Source organism: Gopherus flavomarginatus, chromosome 3 (assembly GCF_025201925.1).
Source record: "Gopherus flavomarginatus isolate rGopFla2 chromosome 3, rGopFla2.mat.asm, whole genome shotgun sequence".
In the NCBI taxonomy this organism is placed as follows: domain Eukaryota; kingdom Metazoa; phylum Chordata; order Testudines; family Testudinidae; genus Gopherus; species Gopherus flavomarginatus.
This window is the reverse complement of record NC_066619.1, coordinates 41,484,569-41,510,885: the sequence shown is the minus strand read 5'-3', so window position 1 is coordinate 41,510,885 and position 26,317 is coordinate 41,484,569. Positions and strand designations below refer to the sequence as shown.

Genomic DNA, 26,317 nt, shown 5'->3' with positions numbered 1-26,317 from the left:
CCCCACCCCCCAACACACCGGCAGCATCCCTTGGGGCAGCAATTCTATCTCACCAATTTACAGTCTCTGTTAATGGGTGATTCGAAAGATGCCCAGAAATCTCCAACCACTAGGGGTTCCCATCCTCTGGAGAGAGGTTGAACCCACCTATTGCCTGTCTCTCAAACTCGGGACCATGCTGGGCTTCCATTACTACCCCTTCCCGACCCCACAACCATGTGTGCTCCCAGCTGCTGAAATAACTGCAGGTTAGCTTGCAGCAGCTGTGTAATACCATTAGCATCTACAAAAGGTGTGCGTACTCCAGACATTTCTAAGGATTCCCGATCCTCCCCCAGGTCTATTTATTTCCCTGCTAGGTCCAACCTCCCCTGACCCATGTAAGTCTCTCAAGGGGGGCCAGATCACTGAACCCCACTAAGGTCCCCCCTACAGACACCCATTGCCACATTGGGTGGCAAGGACTCACCTGCACACCCTGCCCCTGCAAGTTCCATCTGGTGCTGATCAGACTCACCTCTGCCAAACGTCCTGGATCTTGGGCAACCCACTACACCCTGCAAACCCTGTGGTGCTGTGGAAACAATCTAAAAAGCAACCGCCTGAACCACTTGAATCAATTCTCTGGTGCCTGTCCCACCTGCAAACACAGCCAGCTCACCCACAGGGGTGTTTGTTTCTCCTGGAGGAGACTCCCTTTGATAAACTGACAGACCAGCCTGAGATCCTCCAACCTCAGTCCAGCCCAAGTGGTAAGGATCCAACCGCCTGGTCCCCCCATGGCCTCTCTAGCCCCACTCCAGTCATCCTGTGCTGGGTTTGAAAATCCCTCCCCTCCCTGTTCTACATTCCTGCTATGCCTAGCTGGAAGACGGAAGTCATTCTACCCTTGCCTACCTGCTCTGGCTTGAAGCAAAGCCTGAAACCCAATCCCTCTCACCGTCTCCCACAGCCTGCCTGCTACAGCAGCCGTGGGTGGGTTGGGGTCCTTTTCCCCTCCTCGCTGATCTGATACAGCTCCAAGCTCTTTCACTAACTGACTCCTCTTCCCCTGCTGTTCCCACCCATTTTGCCCTCTGCGGTCTACAGGGTGGGGGATTCCACCCCTTTTCCCCACTCTCAATGTCCTGTTCCCACACGGCACCATGCACACTGCAGAGGCAGAGTCCTTGCTACTCCACAGAATCATAGAATATCAGGGTTGGAAGGGACCTCAGAAGGTCATCTAGTCCAACCCCCTGCTCAAAGCAGGACCTATCCATGCTGCTGCTCCACTTGGTCTGGGTGAAAGAGGGCTTCTCCCGCCCAGCTTGCACCTTTAAAATCTCCCCTCTCTTCTGTCACTTGGGGGATGAGTGAGCATGCCCACACTGACTCGCAGTGTGTGCAGCAACCTCCGTTTCCCTGGCAAGCCAGGTAACATTCCCACCTCACTGAATGTGCGGTGTGGCCATTCTAAGTTCAACTTGGCTTTCCAAACTTAAAACAAAATTGTTTTTCGCTAGGGAGGAAGGTATCTCCTGGCCACTACAAGAATTAAAGATCTAACAAATTTTCTAAGGACTTCCTTCATGTTCATGCAGTACTGCTACTGAGTTCCTGCTTTCTATTATGCTCCTATGCAGTCCAGATTTTAGCTCCGAAGGCCTCTGTTACATTTATTCAGTATCTACCATGTTACTAAAAAGTATTAAAACTCTAAAACACATTAGTTGCTTATCTGCTACTAAAAAACATAAAATAATTGTTTCCAATACTTGATGCTTCCACAAGTCAGAGGTATACAATATTCACTTAAAACATTTCTTGGGCCCTAAATCAGTGGTTCTCAAGAAGGGGTACACATACCCCCGGTGGTATGCAGAGGTCTTCTGGGGGTACATCAACTCATCTAGATGTTTGCCTAGTTTTACAACAGGCTACATAAAAAGCACTAGCAAAGTCAGTACAAACTAAAATTTCATACAATGACTTGTTTATACTCCTCTATAAACTATACACTGACGTGTAAGTATAATATTTATATTCCAATTGATTTATTTTATAATTATATGGTAAAAATGAGAAAGTAAGCAATTTGTCAGTAACAGTGTGCTGTGACACGTTTGTATTTTTATGTCCGATTTTTGTAAGCAAATAGTTTTTAAATGGAGGAGGAACTTGGGGTACACAAGACAAATCAGACTCCTGAAAGGGGTACAGTAGTCTGGAAATGTTGAGAGTCACTGCCCTAAACTCTTCATCAACACTATTTTGGACTAACAGCGATGGGTCGCAAATACGTCACTCATAAACTGCCTGACTTCTAAGCTGACTGCCATCAATGAAATATATGCTGATATCAAAGAACTTTGGTCAGGCCTCAAAAAATCTTAGTTTCTTCCTTGCCTCATTTATGTCCAGCAAGCTCTCAGGCTCAGCAATGATAGGAAAGGTGGCAGATGATGGAGTCTTCCACCCAACCTGTGCAGTGCTGGGCACAACTGCAGTATTTCTGCTATTCTGATGACAAGAGCAGCAGCGAGTTAGCAATGTTAAACTATCCCAGAAAGGGGCAGCAAGGAAACAGGGCCATTACAGACAGCAAATGTGGCCTGACACAAAGAGGAGCACACAATGCAACCCCCCAAAAGGTTAGCATACACTACACAAAATGCCTCTCTGAGCTCCTGCTCTAATGGCGAGACTCCGTACCACCTGCACAACTACTGAAAATATATACATAAGAAATATAACAAAGCCTATCATTGGAATTACACCAGGGATTTGGCCCATTATTTGAAACAGTAACTCTGGAGAATAATGCAGTTTAACTTCAAAATCATCACATCAAAAAAACAAAAAAACAAAAAAGCAAGTGATACAAAGAAGCTACACATGTATATATTCAAAGACATTATCTCAGTCTTGATATGTTCCAGTTACCTCGTGGATTTCAAGCCATGCTTCCATTTTTGTGGATGGAATTTTGTTTATGAAATGTTATACACACACATTTGTGCACCTGCAGTGACTTGCTTGGAGAAAGTATGCATGAATTGAGTGTACAAAATTATGCTTACAAAAACAGAGCCCAGATCTGAAAACCAAGCCTCAAAACAATGAAAAATTATTCAAAATGATTTCTCATAAATTATACACTACTGAGAACAGTAACATTCATTTGTTGGCACACAATCAAATTACAAGTACTTCTGCAAAAACACTCTTTCTACAAAATTCATTTAGTATTGCAGAGTTTCTTTTTACCATCTGTTGAGCTCTTTCTCCACTTATAACAACTCTGTTCTGTATGCAAGAAGCATGCAGTGCCTCTCAAATTAAAAAGGGTCACAGAAAAAAGAACTCTCAGAGCCAAAAAGAAAACTATTACTGACCAAAAATGTGTGCTCTTAAAATTTAGCAAATCCTTTTTTAAAATCAAGCTGTTTCTTTTGAAGCCCACTCCTATGAAATGCAAAGTGCCCCAACTCCTATTTACTTCAATAGGAGTTGAGGATGCTCAGCTCCTCATAAGATTAGAAGTGTGGTATGTAAACATTTTGCCAAATTTTATACCATGACCTAATCCCAAACAATGTTTGAAAAAAGGAATTTTCCCGGGTCCATGTTTGACTTTTAAACAAGCATGTATAAAATATACCAGAATGCTACCCTCTAACTCTGTATGTGAAAGAGAAAAACAGTCTGGGGGAGGCCCTAAACAGTTGTGTCCTTTCTAAATAAAAGGCTCAGACTCTTCTGACATCTAGGGTATGATAAGCAGCTTCCTCTCTAATTTGGAGATGTTTCTGGTACAAACTGGAAGCTTAGTGACCTGGTTAATGTGGAAATCTGAGGTGACCATAGGTAAAAAGCAGGGCTATGTCCAGAAAGATACCTTTTCATTATAAAACGTGGTGTAGGGAGGGTCAGCCATTAAAGCTCCTGATTCTCCAATTCTCTTAGCAGAGGTAATAGGCTCTAAGAATGCAATTTTCATGGAGAGGTATAGACAGGGACACAGCCAGTGGTTCGAAGGGAGGCCTCATCAGGGAATTAAGGACCAAATTTAAATCCCATGACAGACTAAGGTTGTCTAGCATGGGGGAAAAGGTTTGATAATCCTTTAATAAATTGAGAGGTGGTGGGGTGCATGAAAACTGAGAGCCCTTTGACTATGGGGTGGAAAGCTGTAATTGCTGCTGAATGAACTCTAACAGAACAGTCCAGAGTTCTTCAAATTCAAAAGGAGCTGTTCAAAACACTAGTGATGGAACCTCTTCCACTTTTGAGGGTATGTCTTTCCAGTTGATTATTTTCTAATATTGAGCAAAAAACTGATCTTGCTCTTCCCTGGCAATTTATATAGTATATGGGGGCTCTGTTGTCTGTGAATATTCTTACAGATCAGCCTTTGATCACAGGCAGGAAGTGTTTGCAGACCTATCTGACTGCTCTGAGTTCCAGTAAGTTGATGTGAGGAATGGATTACTGAGTGGACAATTTGACTGTGATGATGAGCTCCCCATCCAACGAGAGACATGTCTGTCACTTGTCACAGAGGGAGCGTTGGAGTGTGGCTGCTCCCATGAATCCTATGGACCCAAGCCCGAGACATGTTGGTCATGGCAACTGGGAAGAGAATGGGGTGAGACATCTGTGCTGTTAGTCACTTGCTAAATTTTCCTCTTATTTGCAGATTGAAGGGAAGTCCTGGAATCTTTTTTAAGAGTGCAAGGACTCATCAGGGGATTAATTGAATAGTTTGAATCTGTCAAAGGAGAGATCCCCAACAGTATTGTGGACTCTCTCAGGATCCCCAATGACTGATGTTAAGAAACACGGCACATATCAATTGCTGTTGATACTGAGCATGCTGCCATGTAAGCTGCTTCCAGGGATGCTGGAAGACAAGTCCTCACTAACAACTGGCCTGCACTGATGATAGCCTGACGTTGCTCTCTTTGTTCTTGTGGCAGATGGTCAATAAAGGCATTGAACTTCCCATAGTTGGTGTAGTTGTATTTTGTCATCAGGAGTTGTTACTGGTGATTCTAAATTGTAGTGAAGCAGAATAATAACTTTTATGGCCAAACAAATCAAACCTCTTTTGGTCCTTATCATGATAGGTGAATCTTAAAGTGGTGTTGCTCATTACATTCATTGACTGCATTAACTACCACAGAGCATGAAGTTGAATATAGGGACTCTGATCCGTTAAAGGGAACATAGAAGTTTTTATCAGTTCTCTTGCAGTAGAGGGTATTGTAGTTGGAGTCTGTCAAATTGTCTTTGCAAGTTCAAGCAGAACCTTGTTTGTAGGCAGAGTTATCTTACCAGTGGAGGCAGTACAAAGGATGTTAATCAGTTTATGCTGAAACCTCATTAATCTCTTCCATCAGGATCTGAAGAGAATCTGCAATATCATGAGATTCCGATATTGCTTAAAATCATGGATGACTGAGTGGGATGGTGATATCACTGCATCATCAGGTGAGGAGAAAGAGAAATTAGTGGCAGGGTCTGATAAAAAGCTACATCTATCCACTGACTCTCAAAAGACTCCTTTTGAGAAGATGACCGATGGTAGAGATCTGTTGCCTCTGATGCTCCCTTATGAGTGTAACTAGGAGCTCAGGAGAACTGTTCCCTACAGATAGCCCATGCAACCCAGAATGACCAGTGGGGAGGTTCATATGGGAAGGGAGCAGGCACCCATGAATGCTCAGACCAGGAAGAGCAAGGGGTGGCCTGTGCCCTGAGGATTCCTTTAAGGGGAAGGTGTTGGGAGAGGCAGCTCTGGACTGGTAATTGAGTGAAACCTGAACAGAAATCTGGCAGTCAGAGGAGCTCCCTCATCATAGTCCAGGGGAGAGACAGGGCAGATGATCATGAATATGGGCAGCGAGTCTATCCATTTGAGTGGGCACCAGAAAGCATGTCTGTGTCAGGGAATGGTTCAATACCAGCAAGAAACTAGAATCCGATATCAAGAGTCTTTCAGTACCCATCAGTAGAGGTGATTCTGGTTCATCCAAGATGACCAAATTTTAGATTGTCATCCTGAGTCCCAGTTCAGCATCTTAACCACAAGACCATCTTGCGAGGTTTGCATTTTAAAAGCTGTCATAATTACTTATCTACCTGTTTAATCTGAGTTTAAATTAACATTAGTAGCATAATGAAAACTAACCTTTTAAAAATTGATCAACATGTATCTTTGTATGACAGACCCTTTTTAGCTTCAATATATTACTGAAGAGATACAAAAACACATATCAGTTGTCAAGTTACAAATTAAAGCTCAACACTTTTCCTTGACCTGAGTTTCAATGACCCTTTCCAATGAGATGCTGTAAATTCTGAACAAACCACATATTCTTTCTGTAACTAAACTAAATAAAATCAAATTTAAAGAAAGGCAAAAAGACAGTCCCCTGGATCAGCCCTTTTAGACATTTTATCATAAGCTGCAGGCCAGGGCACGCTTTCGGTATAAGTACATATATAACAAGATTCTTAATAAAGACATTTTATAATAGAAATGCTGGCAGATTCTTGGCTATAGTAACCAAGAAGCACCACTGTTATTCTTAAAACATACGATTGTTAGAAATAAACACTGTAACTGTTGTACTCTATTACCTTTCTAACAATATACTGTACTGTACCAAACCTGTTCCTTAACTATACTGTATGCTGTTCTTTGATAGAAGTTAACAATTTTCCATCATTTTGTAGTTAGAGGAAGTTTGGTGCCCCCTGCTGTTAAAAACACAATTTAGTCATTACATCTCATTCTATGCAGTCCTCATTCTATGCAATCCTCTATAGAACTCTCTATACAGACTACTTATGATTTAAGGCTGATGAATTTTAACACAATTATAAACACTGTAACATGTACCTCATTATAACACACAAAATGTATTGATATAGTCTGGCTTACCACAATAGCTGGCAGTGGTACCTACAAGCCGTATGAACATTACGAACACTCAGGTTTGGCCCTGCAGTCCCTCTGTCATAGGACCAAAACTGAGTAAGTGGCATTGGAACCCCTGTATTCAGGGTGGGGTAGAGGGAAGAAGGATGGCAGCACCGTTCAGGTCTAGTTCTGCAGCCACAGGGTTAAACCTGAGCGGGCACACTGGGCAGTCGGGCAGCCAGCACTGCTGCTTCTCACAACAGCTGTGGGGCCGGCTCCTGCACCAGGGCTCTCTCTTGGAGGCCTATCCAGCCTTGCCCCACTTTCAGCAAGAACGTGTTCCCCTCTGGAATGAGAAGTGACATTGCACTTGGGCAGGATGGACTGGAAGGTGGGGGGCTGAGTGTGGCGCAGATCAGACAGGCGAGGTGCTGGGGCCAGCGGCTGCAGTGGGGATGGCTCAGTGTACCACAGGAAAAATTCACTTGCCTTCAATGGGGTAAATCCAGAGAATACACCTCTGTATTTACAGATGAACTTGTTCAAAGTCTGAAAATATATCCTCTCTCTCTCAAGCTGATAATGGGAGGAAAAGGTTTAATTAAAAATAAATAAAAATGAAATACACAATACACTTGTATAGAGAAGGATTAGATAAATTCACTTCACATCAGGAAAAAGTCCTACACAGAGATTCCCACAAAGAGCACTGCAGTAAGAGGTTCCCAATCTAACCTCTTTCAATCAACCCCCTATAAGCTTATGCACTTTCATTTTTGTGAATTTTTATCATCTGATTGCCAAGTAGGTGGTAACAAGCAAGCTCAAAATCATGGAATGTGACACTACAGAACAATTCATTGTTCAAACACAAGTCCACTTGTGGCACTACCCACATCCTCTGGTCCAAAGTCGGATGGTACAAAGTGGGGTGACATGGTAGGGTCAGTGAAGGAAGCCTAGGAAGAAGGGCCGGGTTTGCAGATTAACTCAGGGGGCAGGCTTGGAAAGAGGTGTGATGGTAAGGAGGGAGGATTTTCTTCTTTTGTGACAAGTTGGACTAGGTCATGTATTTCTGTAAGTGTGGTTTGCACTTCTCAGTCCATACTCTTATGGGAAGGTAATATCACAGGGGTAGGGGTGTGATGACTGCACAGCTTGCCATGTGTGATGAGAGAGCCTGAAAAGCACATTTTATAAATAATCGTTTAAATATTCCACATACAAGACTAGTCTTAATGCAACATTAAGGCTGAGAAATCAAGCACTCTGAAGTCAGAAAATACAGAACTAAGATTGAAATCTAATTTTTAGTTTTCCCACTCAGCAGATATACCTTAAAAATCTCTCTATGTTATTATAGCCAGAACTGTGCAGATAACTGGTATTTTTGGTTCGGTGGCCATTCCAAAAGTCTAAAATATTTGATTTGGTGTTGAATAAAACACTGTGTACAACTTGAAATGAAACATTTCTTTTTATCTGAGTTATTTTAAAAAAGTCTTAATATTTTAATGAAATCAAAGTAAATTTAGAAAAGTCAAGTCATTTCAAATGAAAATGTTTCATTTGGAAAACATCAAAATTTTGTTTTTGTTTCAGCCCCAAAGTATCGTTCATTCTAATGATAAATGAACCAAAAAAATAGAACTATGGATAGTTCTACAACTAAAGAACCAGATTTTCATTCCTTTTTTAGCCCAATCTTGACCCCTTCTAAAATCTCTAAAAAATAGCAATTTCCATTTCAAGTTTTGATTGTTTAACCTGTGGCAGTAGAAGTTTCTTGCCCAAATGTGAGGGTGTTCAAGTGAGGCATTTTTGAGAAAAGAGATTTCAGTGGAATAACAGTATCTACAGACAAGCTACTGAAAAGAAATATCCTCAGTGATGTTAGTGATCAGATTTCAATAACAATTCCCACTCTTTTTGAAACAAAATTATTCCATCCCTCTTCTTTCATATTTACATCAAAGATATGAAGACTCAGCCGGTAAACTCTATTATTACAGGTTAAAAACTAAAAGTAGGCATCACTTTCTCAAAACTGTTATGTTAAAACACAGAAGTGAATATTGCTTGTAACTTTCGAGAAAACTAGAGTACTGAGGGTGAAATCCTGGCTCCACTGAAGTCAACTGGAGTTTTGCCATTGATTTCAATGGGGCCAGAATTTCATCCTGAGTATCTAGAGTATTCACAGAATCATAGAATGTCAGGGTTGGAAGGGACCTCAGGAAGTCATCTAGTCCAACCACCTGCTCAAAGCAGGACCAATTCCCAACTAAATCATCCCAGCCAGGGCTTTGTCAAGCCTGACCTTAAAAACCTCTAAGGAAGGAGATTCCACCACCTCCCTAGGTAACCCATTCCAGTGTTAATTTTAAATAGCCTCCCCTGCTAAACTCACATAAAAAGGTACTCCAGCTTAAATAAGAAAATTAGCCTTACAGTACATATAAAACTAAATTTATTTTCTGGTGTTATTCTTGTATCTCTGTGTAGCTCCTTGCTACTCCTGGAGCTCTAATGTTATCCATATTAGCACAGCTTGCAGCCTCAGCAGACTTCGATGTTAATCATACAGAAAGACCACAGGCTCGGTTTGGTGGCGAAGACTTGGACAAGCACGGTATCAGTACCACGGTTCACTGGTTATAAGCACACTAATGCACGTATGCCCGTGACAAGGTATCAGCTCATTCAACCTAATGTCCCCTAACCAATACAAAGATTCCTCTTCTTCCACTCTCCTTTTATACATTGATACAAACAAGTTACATATTATATTCCGTATTAGTTACCATCCTTGTACCATGTATCTCATAGTTTGACCAAAACATCCTCGTCCATTATCCTGACATCCCAGCCTCATCTTTACGAGAGGTCTGTGTATTCTTGCAACATCCTCTCAGAAATATGTTTGCTTGGTCAGCTAGTGTTACCACTCTAACAAGGTCTACTTTTGTTCACACTTATAGACATGTCAGTGGCTCCAGCACGGCCTACATCTGGTAACGAACCAATAATTTACTCAAGAACATTACAAAATTAGTTTTTTCCCAGATTATACTGACCATAACCTCCCAATTAACATTTATCCTGCTGATTACCAATTCTGCTTCCATTTATGTGGCTACTATCACACCATGAGAAGCAGAGATACTGATTTTCTGGTGTCCCCAGGGATGCTTGATCCCTGCTCCACCCCAGGCCTCGATCCTACTCCATCCTTTCCCCAAGACCCCAACCCCACCTGCCTCTTCCCACTCCCACTCTTCCCCACCCCTTCCTGCCCCCATTCTGCCCCCACCCCGCCTCTTCCTGCCCTGTTCTATCTCCTCCCCCAAGCACACCCCACCCTTGCTCTGCCTCTTCCTGCCCCCGCTTCTCCCACTTTCCCTCCAGTGCCTCCTGCACATCGCTGAATAGCTGATCACTGGTGGGTGGAAGGCGCTGGGGAGGGGCTGATCGGTGGGGCTGCCAGTGAGTGCTGAGCACCCACTATTTTTTTTCCCATGGGTGCTCCAGCCCCAGAGTCAGCACCTATGATGAAAAGTGTAATAACCTAGGCTTCAGTCAGGCTTCCATAATACAGATAATCCTTTAAAAATAAAAACTGGTGTTTACATTGTATTACACTATAAAATGTTAAAATATTAAGATTAAAATTAAAATACTATATCAACTTTTGGCTATAATTGAGGACCAATGCCATGCAAAAACCAAACATAACAACATATGTCCAATACCAGCTCAGTTAAAGTAAACATGTTGTTTACACATATCGCTAGACACCTTCTTCTGAATTTGTACATTCAATAAATAGGTTTATCATGTGTAACAACATCATCTGATGCATCAAATATATAAACAGAGAGGAATTGGGGAGGTGAGGGTTAAAAAAGGAAAGAATTTTGTAAATGCATTTCTCCTTCTTCAAGCCCTCAAAGTAGAAAGAAAAAAAAAACATTGAAGAGAGAAACTTAACAGACATTATTTTTAAAAAGTGTGGTGGCTGTGTAGGTCTTATGTGGTTTTTCACTCTGGAACCTGTGAAATTCCACACACAAAATATCCTAGTAGCTGCCATTTTGGACTCCTTCCACAATAACAGTTAAGGCTGAGATTTTCAAAGCTACCTCAGGGATTTGGATACCTAACCTAACATTTAAATTAATGGGAAATGGGCATCCAAATCCCCTCAGTTAGCTTTGAAAATCTCACTCAAAGTTTTAAAAGCTTTTTTTTTCTTCTTCATTTCAGAGAGGTATTTTAAAGCCAAAACAAAAAGTTTGAACTGTCACATAATGGCAATGAGAATTCTCTTCTTGAAAGAAATATAAAATTGCAGCTATAATATGATAGGTTTCATGGGACAGTGCAAAATCTTGTGATTTATCCCAAAGCCCAGCACAGATACAAGTTGGGACACTGTATTTAACTTAGAAACACAGCAGCGGCACCTGCATAGTCATTTGTCCAGACTGATTTTTATCATTGTACCAATTCTGAAATCAATTCATTTATTTTAATATGAGTTATTTTGGTATTCTAGTGGCTCCATTTACAATGTATTGTAATGGGTCTAAATGACTCATGGACCTAATCCAATTGGAATGAAATTATGCCTATACAATGGTATATATATTAAGGGTGAAATATACTTTGTGCAGAGGATTAGTGCAAGGCCTATATACCACTTAAGCCCTCACGAGTAGGGTCTGAGTGGTGCTTTGGCCTTGTGCTGGCCCTCTGGCAAACAGGTGAATTTCACTCCAGAGTACAGTACTATCTTAAAAGAAAATCAACACAAAAAAATCTGAAACTACTAAAATTAATATTACATTTTGATATCTACTACTAAAAGAGTACAGCCTATTCAAATAGTTTGTTTTGAGTGTAAAATTATGGCATAAGTATAATGTACCAAATTTAAGCACTATGAAGTTTAAACCAATCAATTATTAAGTCCTTAAATATTGGGTTTACAGTGCCTTTACATTCCATAGCTGAAATATAGTAGCATGATGTCACTACCTAGCATTGTTAAAATTACATATCCCCATAAAAACAGCAGTGATTTCTTGAGTAGATACTATTTCTCTGACCTGAATAATACCTATTTTTACCTCTTACCAGGCATGTGCTATTTTACTGCTGGAGGTTTTAGAATCCTTCCTGAATTTTATATGGAGGACATTATATTAATATTTGTATCACACAGTAGATTATAATTAATCTCATTCCTTCATTTCCTCTGACCTAGCAATAACTTTGTTGTTTGTTATAATACCTGTTCCTGGTCATTTTGTAAAACATCTCATGACCATCCCTGGTACAACAAAAAGAGTTTCATCTTTTAATTCTGTTCTTTCCTTTTATGGTTTCAGTAAATAGAAAACTGTAATTACATTCACACTGCTATTACATAATTTTAAAAAAATTAATCAGAAAGTTTAGTGTAGCTGGATACTTTATTCATCAGTGAGATATTTTCAATGGAAAAATAGTTATAATGTAAAGATTACATATAAAAACAAACTTCTTGGGGCTAATTCTCTACTGACTTTCACATTGTGTAGTCTTTCACACATAGGGTGACCAGACAGCAAGTGTGAAAAAGCGGGATGGGGGTGGGGGGTAATAGGCGCCTATATAAGACAAAGCCCCAAATATTGGGACTGCCCCTATAAAATCGGGACATCTGGTCACCCTATTCACATCTGTACAAAGCAAATGTAAAATGTTATCAGATCTCAATGGTAGGATTTTATTCCCTCTTTGCACATGGGTAAATATCACAAAAGCTGCAAGGGAGCAGAGAATCAGACCCCTTCAATTTTTAAAAATTCTTAAAGGCTGTTATCTCTTATATTGAAAATAATCGGTAACTATTGTTATATATAATCATCTTATGATAAGTAATAGTTAAATGTAAGTCTTCTGACACAGATTTTACAAATTTTACCTGTCTGGTCATTACTTTTGTGAAAAAGTCTGTCACGTTAACTTTGTAGTCAGGAAATCCTGAGAGTCAGTGCTTGCAATTTATAAGACCTGGGTTCAAGTTTGCTTTGGTCACATCAAGTAAGTTTTGTGGTATTAGAATACTATTGCAGATTTGTTTCTATATCATAAAACTACAAGAAATGTGACAGAAACTGACTAAACTAGCAATCTCCATTCATGAAAATGTGGTTCTGTAGTCAAAAAGTAGTATTGCTGCAGTAGAGAAAAAACTGAACTGGAAAAACCAAGTATATAGGAAGGTTCCACAACTTTTGTTTTCATGATGCCTGGCTGTGGACAGTACTATTAATCTTTCACAGGCACTAAAAGGCAACATTTAAAAAAAAAAAAGTCTCTTCAAGCTCCTCTCTTACTGACACACCAAATTGTACAAGCAAAGTTGTGGGTCATTTTTCACACACTCACCTGCTTCTGAAGCCACCTTTCCCGCTTTCTTTGTTTTTTCCTCAAATTCTTCAACTTGTTTCTCTCTCTTTTGCTTAGCTTTTGATTGACAGCAACCAAGGAAAAATTGGCAGGCTGCAGAAGATCAACAGATGTGATGTGCTGCTGTCCAATGTCCTCTTCTACAGCACTCACAGATGAAGAGAGGTCCATCATGAAAGGCAATTGGTCAGCAGTGGCATCCGCAGAACATTGATCAGAAGCTTCAAAACTGCAGTCACGTTCTGTCTCTCTACAGGTTAATGTATTGCAGGAAGTAACAGAAAACTTTTTTGGTAGCTCAAAAGTATCAGAATTATATAGGCCCTGAAAGGAATTATTATTTCTATTGGAGTCTAATTGCAAGCTACTTGGGTAAATGGGTTGTGTTTCATTTTGCCTGTGATAAATAGGCCCCTTACTGGAAACGCCATACAAACAAGGCAACAAAACATGTCTCTCTCTGATATTCAAATCCAAACTGTGCGTTTTTCTATGACAAGTTTTTATGGTGCATCTCTCATTCACAGGCCATGAAGCTGAAGGACTTATTTGTTTATTAAACACTTTGAAGTGCAATTTTTTATTGTTCATCTCAAAGTTGGCTGATCTCACCTCCAGGCAAAGTGCTTCTGCTAATCTTCCAGTACCATGTGTGTTTTTGGCCATGTATGAAAGCCCTTGATTTCTGGGTCCCAAAGTACCACCAGTCACACTGTGCTGTATTTTGTTATTAGAACCAGATGGAACTTTGCAAAGTGGCATGTGTTTTACTGATAATCTTGCTAATCTAAATGAACAAACTGGCTGATAATCAATCCGACTCTTGCAGAGATGTATATTTGCAAGCAGGCCACAAGAACATTTTGTATTGCTGACAAAGTTAAAGCCTCCCAAACGGGCCCCACAGAATGGGCAGTTCAGTTTTCCAATCATCCACTCCGCCTATAGATGAGAGAAAAAAAACAACAAATTCATTGTAAATAAAAAAGAAAATAACCATTAGATTATTTATTCCTCCAACAAAGGGGTCCACTTTCTGTTTTGTGAGACAAAAAACAGACTGCACAGTAAAAACAAAACCAAACATAAATCAAACTAGACCTTTGAAAGCTGTCCTTTATAAATAGAGGGGAAAAAACCAAAACCTCTAGAAAGACAACACATTTCAAAATATAGCTGCTTAAAAATATTCTTAAATATTCCTAGAAAATGTTATAGATAGTAGTACAGTACCATCCTCACTCTAATAAAACATTAGGCTCTTTAAAATGATTAAATCAATCCACAAAGCTAATGGTGACTTAGCAGGTATAATTTCACACTTAAGTTTTCTGAGTGCTGATACACCTTTTGTGAACCAAATACAATGGGAAGAGATTTCCCACAAAAATGAATAAAGCTCCATTTATCATACAAATTCAAAAGAGTTATTTTGTACTTTAAATACAAATGTAAGGTACAAGCAAATACACTGAAAATGAGAAATCCATAGCAGAACTGGCATCAATAAAGGTAAGCTGAACATTGTAGGTACTAAAACACATTCTCTAAGCAGCGAATTTTAAAATGGAGTTAAGTGAAAATATCAACAATATTTTATCATTATTATGTCACTGCTTCTTTTTGAAGGGAAATACATACTAAAGCTCCAATCCTACAAACACTCATGCATATTCATTACTCACGAATGGAGTAGTTCAAATTAATATATTAATTTATTCAATGGAGCTATCTGTATGGGTAAAGTAACTACGTCTTAGTGTTTGCAGGATTAAGGCCTAATTGATTAGACAACATTATAGATGTAGGCTAGATATTTCTAACTCAGGAACCTAAAGTTATATTATAGGAGGAGCTGGTAGCACTGCCTATTATTAAGGTTGCCTGACACTTCCCATTATTCAGCCTGTTGCTTATAACTCTGACAAACTTTGGGCAAAAAGTTTCCATAACTAGTGTCTGCCTCAGGCTGAATTTTTTTGGGAGGTTTCAGCCAAAATGGTATAGCCATTTCAGGGAATGAGGTTAAGGGAAAATAAATTGTTTTGTAATGTTAAAAAATTTTCTGGAAACCTTTTCTTTAACAAGCTCTAGTGCCCCCATGCTTTAGAGTAGGGGGAGTGAACAGATTAGGATGGAGAATTGGGGAGCAGGTGAAAGGAGAGAGATTTTGATAAGGAGCTAGGCTGCAGAGGGACAACTGGAACTAGCTAGACAAAAAAACTAAGAAAAGAAGTCAGGGAGGGAGAAAACAACTGGAGTTCAGAGGGGAGAGGAGAGAGATTGGATGAGGAACCAGGAGTGGAGTAAAGGTTACAGATTGCGAGAGTGGTGTAGACTGGAATTCAGATGGAACTCAAGGGAATACTAGGACTGCCTGAGCAAAGAGACCAGAACAGTGTTGAGAAGCCTGAGGAATTGAGACTGAGACTGCTTAGGCAAAAGAGCATGGGATTGGGACCAGGGCTGAGGAAGAGAGGGGACTGGGACAGAAACAGGTTGGTGGTGACCAGGCAAAAGCAGTCAAGCTTAGGGAGAAGACAGAAGGGTCTGTGTCCACTAGAGCACACTTCGCTGTAGAGCCTGGATGGGAACCCAAGATCCCCGAGTTCACCATTTCTCTGCTGTCTGCAAATATCTGTGAAACCCAGTGACAAAGTGTTTGACTCACCCCTCTAGTGCCAGTCCATGCAGATGATGACAACCTACTGCTGATGTGACTTATCAGTTAGCTGAAGTGACAGAAGCCACAGATAAAATGGTTACCTATCTTCTGTAACTGTTGTTCTTCAAGATGTGTTGCTCATGTCCATTCCATTCTAGGCGTGTGCACACATACATGCACAGTTGTCAGAGACTTTTGCCTTAGCAGTATCTGTAGGGTCAGCTGTGGTGCCCCTTTGAGTGCTGCGCTCATGCGTCAGTATATTAGGTGCCACCAACCCTACACCCTCTCAGTTTCTTCTTGCCAGCAACTCCAACAGAGGAGTAGGAGGGCGGGTAACGGAATGAACATGAGCAACACATCTCAAAGAACAACCATTACAAAAGGTAGGCAACCATTTTTTCTTCAAGTGCTTGCTTATGTCAATTCCATTCTAGGTGACTCACAAGCAGTATCCTTGGAGGTGGGCTCAGAGTTTACAGCTTAGTGGCTTGTAGTACTGCCCTGCCAAAGCCAGCATCGTCCCGGGCCTGCTGGATAAGTGCATAATGCAACATGAACGTGTGGACGAACGACCAGGTAGCCACCCTACAGATGTCCTGGATAGGCACTTGAGCCAGAAAAGCTGCCGAAGAGGCCTGTGCCCTGGTCAAGCGGGTGGTTACAATCACTGGGGCTGGCACTTTCACCTGATCGTAGCAGTAGCGAATGCTGGCAGTGATCCAAGAAGAAATTCTTTGAGTGGACACTGGGTGACCTTTCATCCTGTCGGCCATCATGGTGAACAACTGTGTCAACTTGCAGAATGGCTTGGCTCTCTCCATGTAGAAGGAATGCAGCCTACACGCCTCCTCCTCCTCCTCTGAATTATGCAGCTTTGGAAAAAAGATAGGTAAGAAAATATGCTGGCTTGTATGAAACTGAGAGACCGTCTTGGGCAGGAAAACTAGGTGTGGCCTCAGCTGGACCGTGTCTTTGTAAAAGACTATATAGGGCGGTTCCAAAGTGAACGCCCTAATCTCAGAGTCCCAGTGGGCAGACGTTACTGCAACCAGGAACACGACCTTCCAGAGGGACGGGGAGGGGAGTGAGAGGGAGGGTCAGCTATGAACTGCAGGGTGTAACCCAAAGGTCCGAGGTTAGCTGAGACCAGGCTTATCGGAAGGGGTGGAGGCGGTCAAGGAAAGAGAGGCAGGGTGGATCCAGTGAAGTGACTGGGGCATTGTCCTTGACCGTACCCTCAAAATGACTTCTCCTGGTTTATGGGAGGGTCAGGCTGGCAGGAAGATGATGGATGTCACTGCTTAGACCCCTTACCTCACTCCTTTCTCCTGTAGAAACCCAACTGGGGAGTTCTCCAGGGCCTAGACTATGGGGGCAGAGGAGACGGAGGAAAGAATGGCTTCCTGTCCTGTCGAGGAGCGTGAAGGCCCAAGGTGCAGAGGGAGGCCCGGGAGTCTTTAAGGCCATGGAGCCTTGAGTCCGTAAGCTTGGAGAAGAGATCCACCCCCTCAAACTGGAAGGTCCTGAATAGTGGCCTGCATCTCCTGGGACAACCCGAAGGACTGCAACCAGGAACTGCACCTCATGGCCACCATCGAGGCAACCACCCTGGCTGCTGAGCCAGTAGCATCCCAGCCATTTAGAGGGCTTCCCTTGCCACTGTTGTGCCCTCGTCTACCAAAGTGTCGAACTCCTGGGTTCGATCTTGTGGGAGGGGCTCTTTGAACTTGTTAAGGGAGTCCCACAGGTTAAAATTGTATCTGCCTAACAAAGCCTGGTGGTTAGACACCCTGAATTGTAGGCTGGCCATTGAATAAATGTTTTTGGACAAACAAATCAAGTCTCTTGGCTTCTTTGTTCTTTGGTGTGCCGCTAACATGGCCCTGCCTGTCCCTTTCATTCACAGCAGACACAAACAGGGACGCTGCTTGTCAAGGTTCCCTCCCCACTCTGAACTCTAGGGTACAAACGTGGGGACCCACATGAAAGACCCTCTAAGCTTATTTCTACCATCTTAGGTTAAAAACTCCCCAAGGCACAGATCCTTCCTTGTACCTTGGATTAGGTAACACTGCCACCACCAAGTGATTTAAACAAACATTTAGGGAGGGCCACTTGGAGCCCCACCTTCCCCAAATATCCCCCCAAACCTCTACACCCCTTTTCCTGGGCAGGCTTGAGAATAACTCCCCAAGCCCCTACACCCCCTTTCCTGGGGAGGCTTGAGAATATACCCTCACCAATTGGTACAGGTGAACACAGACCCAAACCCTTGGATCTTAAAACAATGAAAAATCAATCAAGTTCTTAAAACAACAATTTTAATTAAAGAAAAAAGGCTAAAGGAGTACCTCGGTAAGATTAGAATGGAAGATAATCTCACAGGCAATCAGATTCAAAACACAGAGGGTTTCCCTCTGGGCAAAACTTTAAAGTTACAAAAAGAAAACCAGGAATACCCTCCCTCTCAGCACAGAGAAAATTCACAAGCCAAAATAAAAGTAAATCTAATACATTTCCTTGCTAAATACTTAACTAACTCTATGGGAGTTGGATTGCTTGCTTCTTTGATCTTGCTCTGGCCAAAGCTGCACGGAACAGACAGAACAAAAGCCTTCCCTCCCCCCAGATTTGAAAGTATCTTGTCCCTTTATTGGTCCTTTGGGTCAGGTGCCAGCCAGGTACTTGAGCTTCTTAACCCTTTACAGGGAAAAGAGGAATTAACTTTTACAGGGTAAAGAGGGATTTTATGCTACCCTTAGCTGTATGTTTATGACACTGCTGGAGGGTGCATGTAGAAGTATTCAAACTCTTTTGCAGAGATGTAATACTTCTTTTCCATCTTCTTAGAAGTCGGCAGAATGGAAAAGGGGGTTTGCCACACCAATTTGGCATTTTTAAGGACCCGAGGTGGACGGGCAGTGCGACCCGGGCCGGGGTGGAGGAGGATAGAACGTTAAAGAGGTGGTTGGACTCCTCCACAACATCCTCAATCTGTGGGTTCAACTTAGCAGCCACCCTTTTAAGGAGGGCCCAGTGTCACTTGAAGTCATCGGGGGGACTGCCTGTTTGGGAGTGACCTGCCAGCGCTTCATCCGGGTCTGACGATGATGACTGCACCAGCTGCGGAGGAGCAGCTTCCCCCTCCCTCTCCGAAGCAGCCAGGAGGGCTGGCAGGCACACGGGACCGGCATTACTGGCATGCCCCGCGGGTTCCAATATGGCCACTGAGTGGGCCACAGTTCCTGGTGCCATGTTGTCGCTGCGGGTGACGCACTGGTCTCACGAGTCGGTGGTGAAGCACCTCTTCTTGGTGAAGAGCTGAACTTCCAATCCAAGTTGGACCACTGCCCTTCCAGCAACCAAGGCAATGTCATTGAGGCCTGAGACTGCTGACTGACTCTGGTCTGCAACCAGTGAGGCAAGGGCCAGGAATGGCGACTGCCCGATGAATGGTACAGGGGGAAGGAGACCAGTGCCGTGACAAGGAGTGGCCTCGCCCAGGCAGGGACCAAGGTCTGGGAGACCATCTGAGAGAGGGTGACCTGGGCCGCGGCGATCTCTGATAGGAAGCTTGCCAGTACCGGTGGTAAGGGGACCGGCACAACCCCGTGCCAGTGGTGCACTCCGCACCGATGCCGAAGTGGTCGGCGTGGGATCTGAGTGGGAGTGCTCCAATGCAAGATGAAGTGTAACCTCCAGGAGGAGAGCCCTCAAGCGGATAGCCCACTCCTTTTGGGTTATAGGTTGAAAGCTTTTACGGATTCGACACTTGTCCTTTCTACGAGATTCCCCCAAACACTTCAAGCAGCTGTAATGGGGAGCACTGATAGGCATCGGCCTGTTGCATGACGAGCATGGTTTGAAGCCAGGAGAGTGGGGCATGCCCCGCGGGGTCTGGGGCGAAGTCCCAGCCGGGATTCTTAACTACCAACTTAACCTAACACTTAACTTAACTAACTAAGTACCTACAAACGATATACAAAGAAGATAACAAAGGCTGTAAAGAACCGCAAATGCTCTTGCGATCTACAAGGCAAGGAGCTCCAACCAATTGTTACAAGTGGTAAGAAGGAACTGAGAGGACGTACGGTTGGCAGCGCCTAATATACCAATCATGAGTGCAGCACTCAAGGGGTTGCCACAGCCGATCCTACTGATACCGCTAAGGCAAAAGTCTCTGACAACTGTGCACATGGCACGCACACACCTAGAATGGAATTGACATGAGCAACCACTCAAAGAAGAACTAAAGGCTCCAACCCTGTTGATTAATCTTGTGTCAGTATGATGCCAAACGATGGAATTACTGTTTTTTCTGTCTACTTTTTTTAAAACCCAGGAAATTACACACAAAAAAACTGTTAAAAGATCATCATTAAGGTTACAAAGTCAAGCACTTGAAATTAGGAAATGACTGTGCAACCCTAATTTGTTCCATTTAGGCATATATATTATAATACAATCTTTAATTACATGATCACATATTTTTTTTCATAAAAGACCCATGTCTCATTCAGTGCACAGACTGGATGGTACTCACCTAATGAGTCGCTATTTAATATTTTGTTTCCTCCTCATGCCTTATTTACTGAACACTATCCAAACCCTGCTCTGAAGACAGAATTATTAATTTCCTCATAGGCTTCCTTATGCTGTGCAACACTATGGGTATCAGAATGCTTCACAAACTTTAATGAATTTAATGAACAAGATCCTGTTTCTATATATTAGTATATATGCAAATAAATACATACAATAACAAATACAGTACTATATGTCAATGGCACCTTAATGCAATGGCTCTCAACCTCTCCAGAGTACTGTACCCCTCTCAGGAGCCTGATTTGTCTTGCATACCCCCAAGTTTCACCTCACTTAAAAACTACTTGCTTACAAAATCAGAAATAAAAATACAAAGAAGTGTCACAGCACATTACTACTGAAAAATTGCTGACTTCTCCTTTTTATCATTTAATTATAAAATAAATTAATTGGAATATAAATATTATACTTTCATTTCAGTGCATAGCATAAAAGGCAGGATAAACAAGTCATTGTCTGTATGAAATTTTAGTTTTTACTGACTTTGCTAGTGCTTTTTATGTAGCCTGTTGTAAAACTACACAAATATCTAGATGAGTTGATTACCCTGGGAGACCTCTGCATCTCCCCAGGAATACATGTACCCCTGGTTGAGAAGAACTGCCTTAATGCATGTGATTGACTCAAGAAACAGTCCCCCTTATACAAGATACCAGAAGTATATCCATCTGATACATCAGAAATGATGCCCTGACTAATGCCTGCTGCCACTCTTTATTCTCCAAATAAAATACAAATGATATGTTTATAAATCCAGGAACCTACCTTTTCTATTGCACATTTTACCCAGTCTGGAAGAGCTTCCAAGTTCATGTGCCATACATTGCAAGTATACTGAGAAGTATCTGAATAAAGTGATTTCTGTTAAATAAAGTCAGATTACATTGTTAATCAACATTCATGTATGTATTTGTTTCTTAGAACAGAGCTTTTAGAATCAAATACAAAGGAAACTATTAGAAAATTAGGTAGGGGAGAGAACAACTGTTTAAAGAAATAAAGCACTTCATGGACTGATTAATTTAGTTACTAACTACTAAATCCACAAATCCTGGTGCACCCACTAAACCTGTAATCGGGTAACTGCTTTAAGTTACAGTGTGTTTCTGGTTCTGCAGACAGTAGACAGATTCTCTGACATATATTCCTTCATACCATAGAGAAAATATAAATAGCTAGTTTTGCCTTTTTTTGATCTGGCAGAACGATGTTTGACCTTGTCTACACTACAACCAAGTGTACTAGGACATTAATTTAAAAAATAGCTTCTCTGCCAGGCCAGGGAAACATCTGTCTTATATATTTATATTTCTTTCTTTCTGTCTTTCTTTCTTTCATCTGTTCCAGAATAGACCATTGCATAATCTTAAAAGTAGTTTTAAAATTGTTGTTCTAAAATGCTGGTTATTGTAGTATAGACAAGTGTATTACCAAGATATATTACTGTGTTACAATGGCAATAATGTGAACAACCAAAAAGAAGAAACAAAATTGTGATGAACAAGTATTTGTAACTAAGAATATTTCTAGACAGCAGTAGAGCCTTAAAATTGTTGAAGTTTTACTAACTGCACTTTAAGTAATTACAACCAGCCACCATCCTTTCATTCTGAAGTTACTGGACATAGGACTAAGTCACTGCAGCATGTATAAAGTATGAAACTCAGCAGGACACGTATAGCTCTATTGTGCTGGAAATAGGGGAAGTGAGGAGGTATCACAGACATGGCAAATGGATTCCTTACACATGGATCCTCTGTCCATTAGTGGAGGAGCTCCAGAAACTACAAAAGTTGCTTTGCTAACACTGCTGTCTGGAAAGACTAGATTCTGTCTTATTCCTGAGGTCCACTGAGAAGACTTGCACAAAGTCAAATTTACTCCAGTTTTGCACAAGAGTCAGGATTTCTCTCTAAATGTTTAGATCATGTTCATCACCCCGGTATCTGATCCTAAGATTTGTTCCTAAAGCTTCCACCGCTCCAAGTCTTCTTTATTTATTAGTCAGCTGCCATTATGTCTTCCACCATGAGTTTGAAGTGAATGCTTTCTCTCAGCCTGGGTAGTTAAAAAAAAGTTTGGCTGACAACTTGTAGATGATGAACCTATCATTTGAGCGCAATACTCACTTTTCAATGTCCCGGAAAAATTATTTACCTTTAATTGTTATCCTCTGTTGACATGTCACAGCAGAGCACTAGTTTCAATTCCATATTCCTATGAGTGATGAAAATGGAGTTCCCCGAACACTAATTTCTAAAGAATCCAGCATGAACCAATGGAATACTGATGCCCCCAAGTGCTCTGACCACAAGTTCCTTTCTCAGAAGGAGGTGAAACTACTCCCACAATATTAAAAACACCTTAATGATAAAGTAACAAAATGTTTCAAAACCTCAAACTCTGTAGAGGCGGGAGAGAGGTAATCGCTTATAACGTGCAGTAACTTAAAGGACAGAAATAGACAATTAAGTCTCTCTTTTCTGAAGATATATAACCCTAGTCTTTGGAAACTAAGAAGCTCCAAGGATGTCTCTATAAAACAAGGCAGCAATGTAAGAAAAACATGCAAACAGAAAGTAGGAACTGCAAACAAGGTTAATGTACTTAACAGTAGCCAGACAGGAGATTTTTGAGTGAAGGAATATATTCAATAAATGTTGATGTTTTTGATAAAGAAAGAACACATCTCTTAAAACATACACCAGAAGGAAAGATATTCCAAAAATAAGATAGCTACATGGTGGGAAAGTTTGGATTCCCTTGCTCCAAACAAACTTTCGATATTACACTAAGTGTAAATGGGAGCTATGTCAACCTCAGACAGGTAAGGCCTCAGAGACGAGATGCTGGCCAGCCTGAAGTCTAACAAGATTGAGGTTTTTTTATTAAATTTCCTGGTCTTCATGTGGGTGATAATCGAGCCTTCCAATTTCAGTTACAACTGTGCATACCCAGAATAACTCCACTGCCTTCAAAGGAGTACTTCTGAATTTACACTAGTCTTACTGAAAGCAGAATTTGGCCATAACTGTTCTGAGAAAAGATCAGTATAAAGAAAGATTATTCCTAAATGACTATCAAAAATGTGCATAGCAAAAAGGTTCAGACAGAAATGTATTATAGCATATTTGAACAAGTTATGTGCATTATGTCTCTAACATACAAGTCACTCAAAACAGTTCTGATTATTTTGGGGGCAGATTTTAGCGCACCATCCAGAGAAGATTACTATGTAATTTCAGTAACTCTTGAAAAGTTATTTACATTGTTTAACTGATCAATTAATGTTAAGTAATTACAATTTATATGTACACATTCCTTTTTAACACCAGTAACAGGATACAATACTAGATAGTCATTTGTCTTTTGGTTGTGTCAAGTTTTTGTTTGCGCTAGAAAGATGTCAAAGGATAAAAGAAATCTATAGCTAAAACTTTTTTTTTAAAATAGCAGTTTAATTGTTGGTTTTTAAAAATAACAATGATGCTTTCTTTTTAGATGAGTTGTTTTATCAACTGTGCAGTCTGCAGAGTAACTTTTCTGGTGGAATTTTTATACAGAGAAAATTAAAAGTACATCTGCTGTACCTAATTGTAGTACATATTCCCTCTGTTAGCAACAATAGAAAATATTCATATTTCATTTATTTTATTCCTTTATTATTAAAATATTAGGAACAAAATAGCTTTCATAATCTCCTAAATCACTGCAAAGGTTTATACTGTAGAGATCAATGACAGAATGCTACTGTTATAGCATTTCAGAACAAATTCAAACAACTGCATTAAAAGAATAGTTGCAAAGATGAAAAGACTTTGGTAAGAAAATACAAGAAAGTTATTCTTGACAGCTAATACTATTATTTTTTATTTGTCTAGGTGTTTATGTGATGCCCATGGCTGCCATCTGGGAGAACTCAAACTAATTCTCAAATATTGCTGACTTTGGAAAGAATTTCAACTTTCTGAAATATTCTTATTTTGCCATAGAATATTATAAAGCAGTTTTAAATCTTTAGCTTCACTTTATGGGAGAGACACTCCTTATTTTTCATAGAGGACTGGGGATTTTTTTTGTAAATAAAAAGGAAAAATCAAATGGCAGCACGGTCAGGCATTAAGCATCACTGAAACTCACAATGTAAATCATACAAAACATAGGGGGAAAAAAAATCTACCTTACTCATATAGAAAGCTAGTAGGAATTTCCAAGTTTAAAAAATAAAAAAAGTCCTAAAACCTAAATATGTTTTAAAAAAAGTTTCCTACCCTGTACACTAACTTGTATGTACTCTTCCACTAGAAACAATTTTTCATTAAAAAGGCTGTCTCCCTCTCTTGCCCTCTCCCCTGAAAATCAGTCTATAAAACGAAGACATTTAAAAACAGATTTAGCAAAGAGTAAATCTTTTACATATGTACTCTGTAGCCTAAAGGCATAGCAAGAAATATTCTGATGGAAGTTAAAGGAAGATTGAAGAGTTGTTTTCTATTTCAATAAGCTAACAATAAGCTATTCTACCCAGAGATGTATATCACCTTCAGACTCAGAGGGGTAGCTGTGTTAGTCTGGATCTGTAAAAGCAGCAAAGAATCCTATGGAACCTTATAGACTAACAGACGTTTTGGAGCATGAGCTTTTGTGGGTGAATACCCACTTCGTCAGATGCATGTAGTGGAAATTTCCAGGGGCAGGTATATATATGCACCTTTAAATTATAAGTTTTCAAAGCTAATTAGAGGCTACCTAAATTTAAATATTTAAATATGAAGTAAGAACATGGAATAAGTTGTTTAGCAACTGGGAGGGTTAAGTGGAATCCATGCAAACTGGTTGCCATAAATAACAGGTATAGTGCCAACTCTCTATTAGCAATGTCCCTAAAACCAAAAAATCCCAAACCCTTTGACAAATATAGTAGGCATAGTCTCCAGTCCAAGTAAGGATCACAGAACGACTGGAATGCAGTGGAACAAGTGCAGTTCTGCTAGGCTGGAGGAGCGAGGAATGCAGTATGTGAAAGGGACACAGACCCCAAAATATATCAGAGCACAGTCTTGGGGGTGGGCCTTGGTCCACCATAGCTCAGAGGACAGGTTTTGGGCCTGGTGGTAGATATGCTACTAAACAGTTGCACTAGATAAAAATCCTACATTGGAGAGGCACACACACACAGCTAGGGTCTAAGAATTCGTTCCCCCCTACATCTCTCAGTGGTCACCAACCAGTCGATTGCAATCTCACAAGGCGCAGCGGGGCTGCCCAGGCCCCACACCACTCCCGGAAGCGGCCAACGCACCCCACGGAACCAGGGGTGGGGGTCTCCCTCTGCACCCTGCTCCTACCTGCAAGCACTGCCCCTATAGCTCCCATTGGCCGGGTATGGGGAGCTGTGGCTAATGGGAGCTGCAGGGGTGGTACCTGCAGGGAGGGGCAGCGGGTGGAGCCATGTGCTGCCTGTCCCCTCCCAGGGGCCGCGACGGCATGTTGGCCTCTTATGGGAGAGGTGTGGGGCCAGTGTAAGCAGAGAGTCTGCCTTAGCCTCGCTGCACTGCAGACTGGGATCCACCGGAGGTAAGTGCTGCCCGGTGAGAGGCTGCACCCCTACCCCAGGCCCTGAGCCCTCTCCTGGAGCCAGCATCCTGTACCCCCTCCTGCACTTCCACATTCTG

General features: G+C 41.3%; 1 protein-coding gene across 3 annotated transcripts in view; it reads right to left on the bottom strand.

Moving 5' to 3' along the window:
* Positions 1-26,317, bottom strand: part of RNF180 (ring finger protein 180) — a 126,200-nt gene that overhangs the window by 88,955 nt on the left and 10,928 nt on the right. For all 3 annotated transcript variants that reach the window (XM_050947000.1, XM_050947001.1, XM_050947002.1), the window contains exons 3-4: positions 21,408-21,503; positions 13,349-14,311 (exon numbers count right to left, since the gene is read on the bottom strand). In XM_050947000.1, coding sequence (XP_050802957.1) covers positions 13,349-14,311; positions 21,408-21,503 — 1,059 coding nt within the window. The remainder of the gene's footprint in view (positions 1-13,348; positions 14,312-21,407; positions 21,504-26,317) is intronic.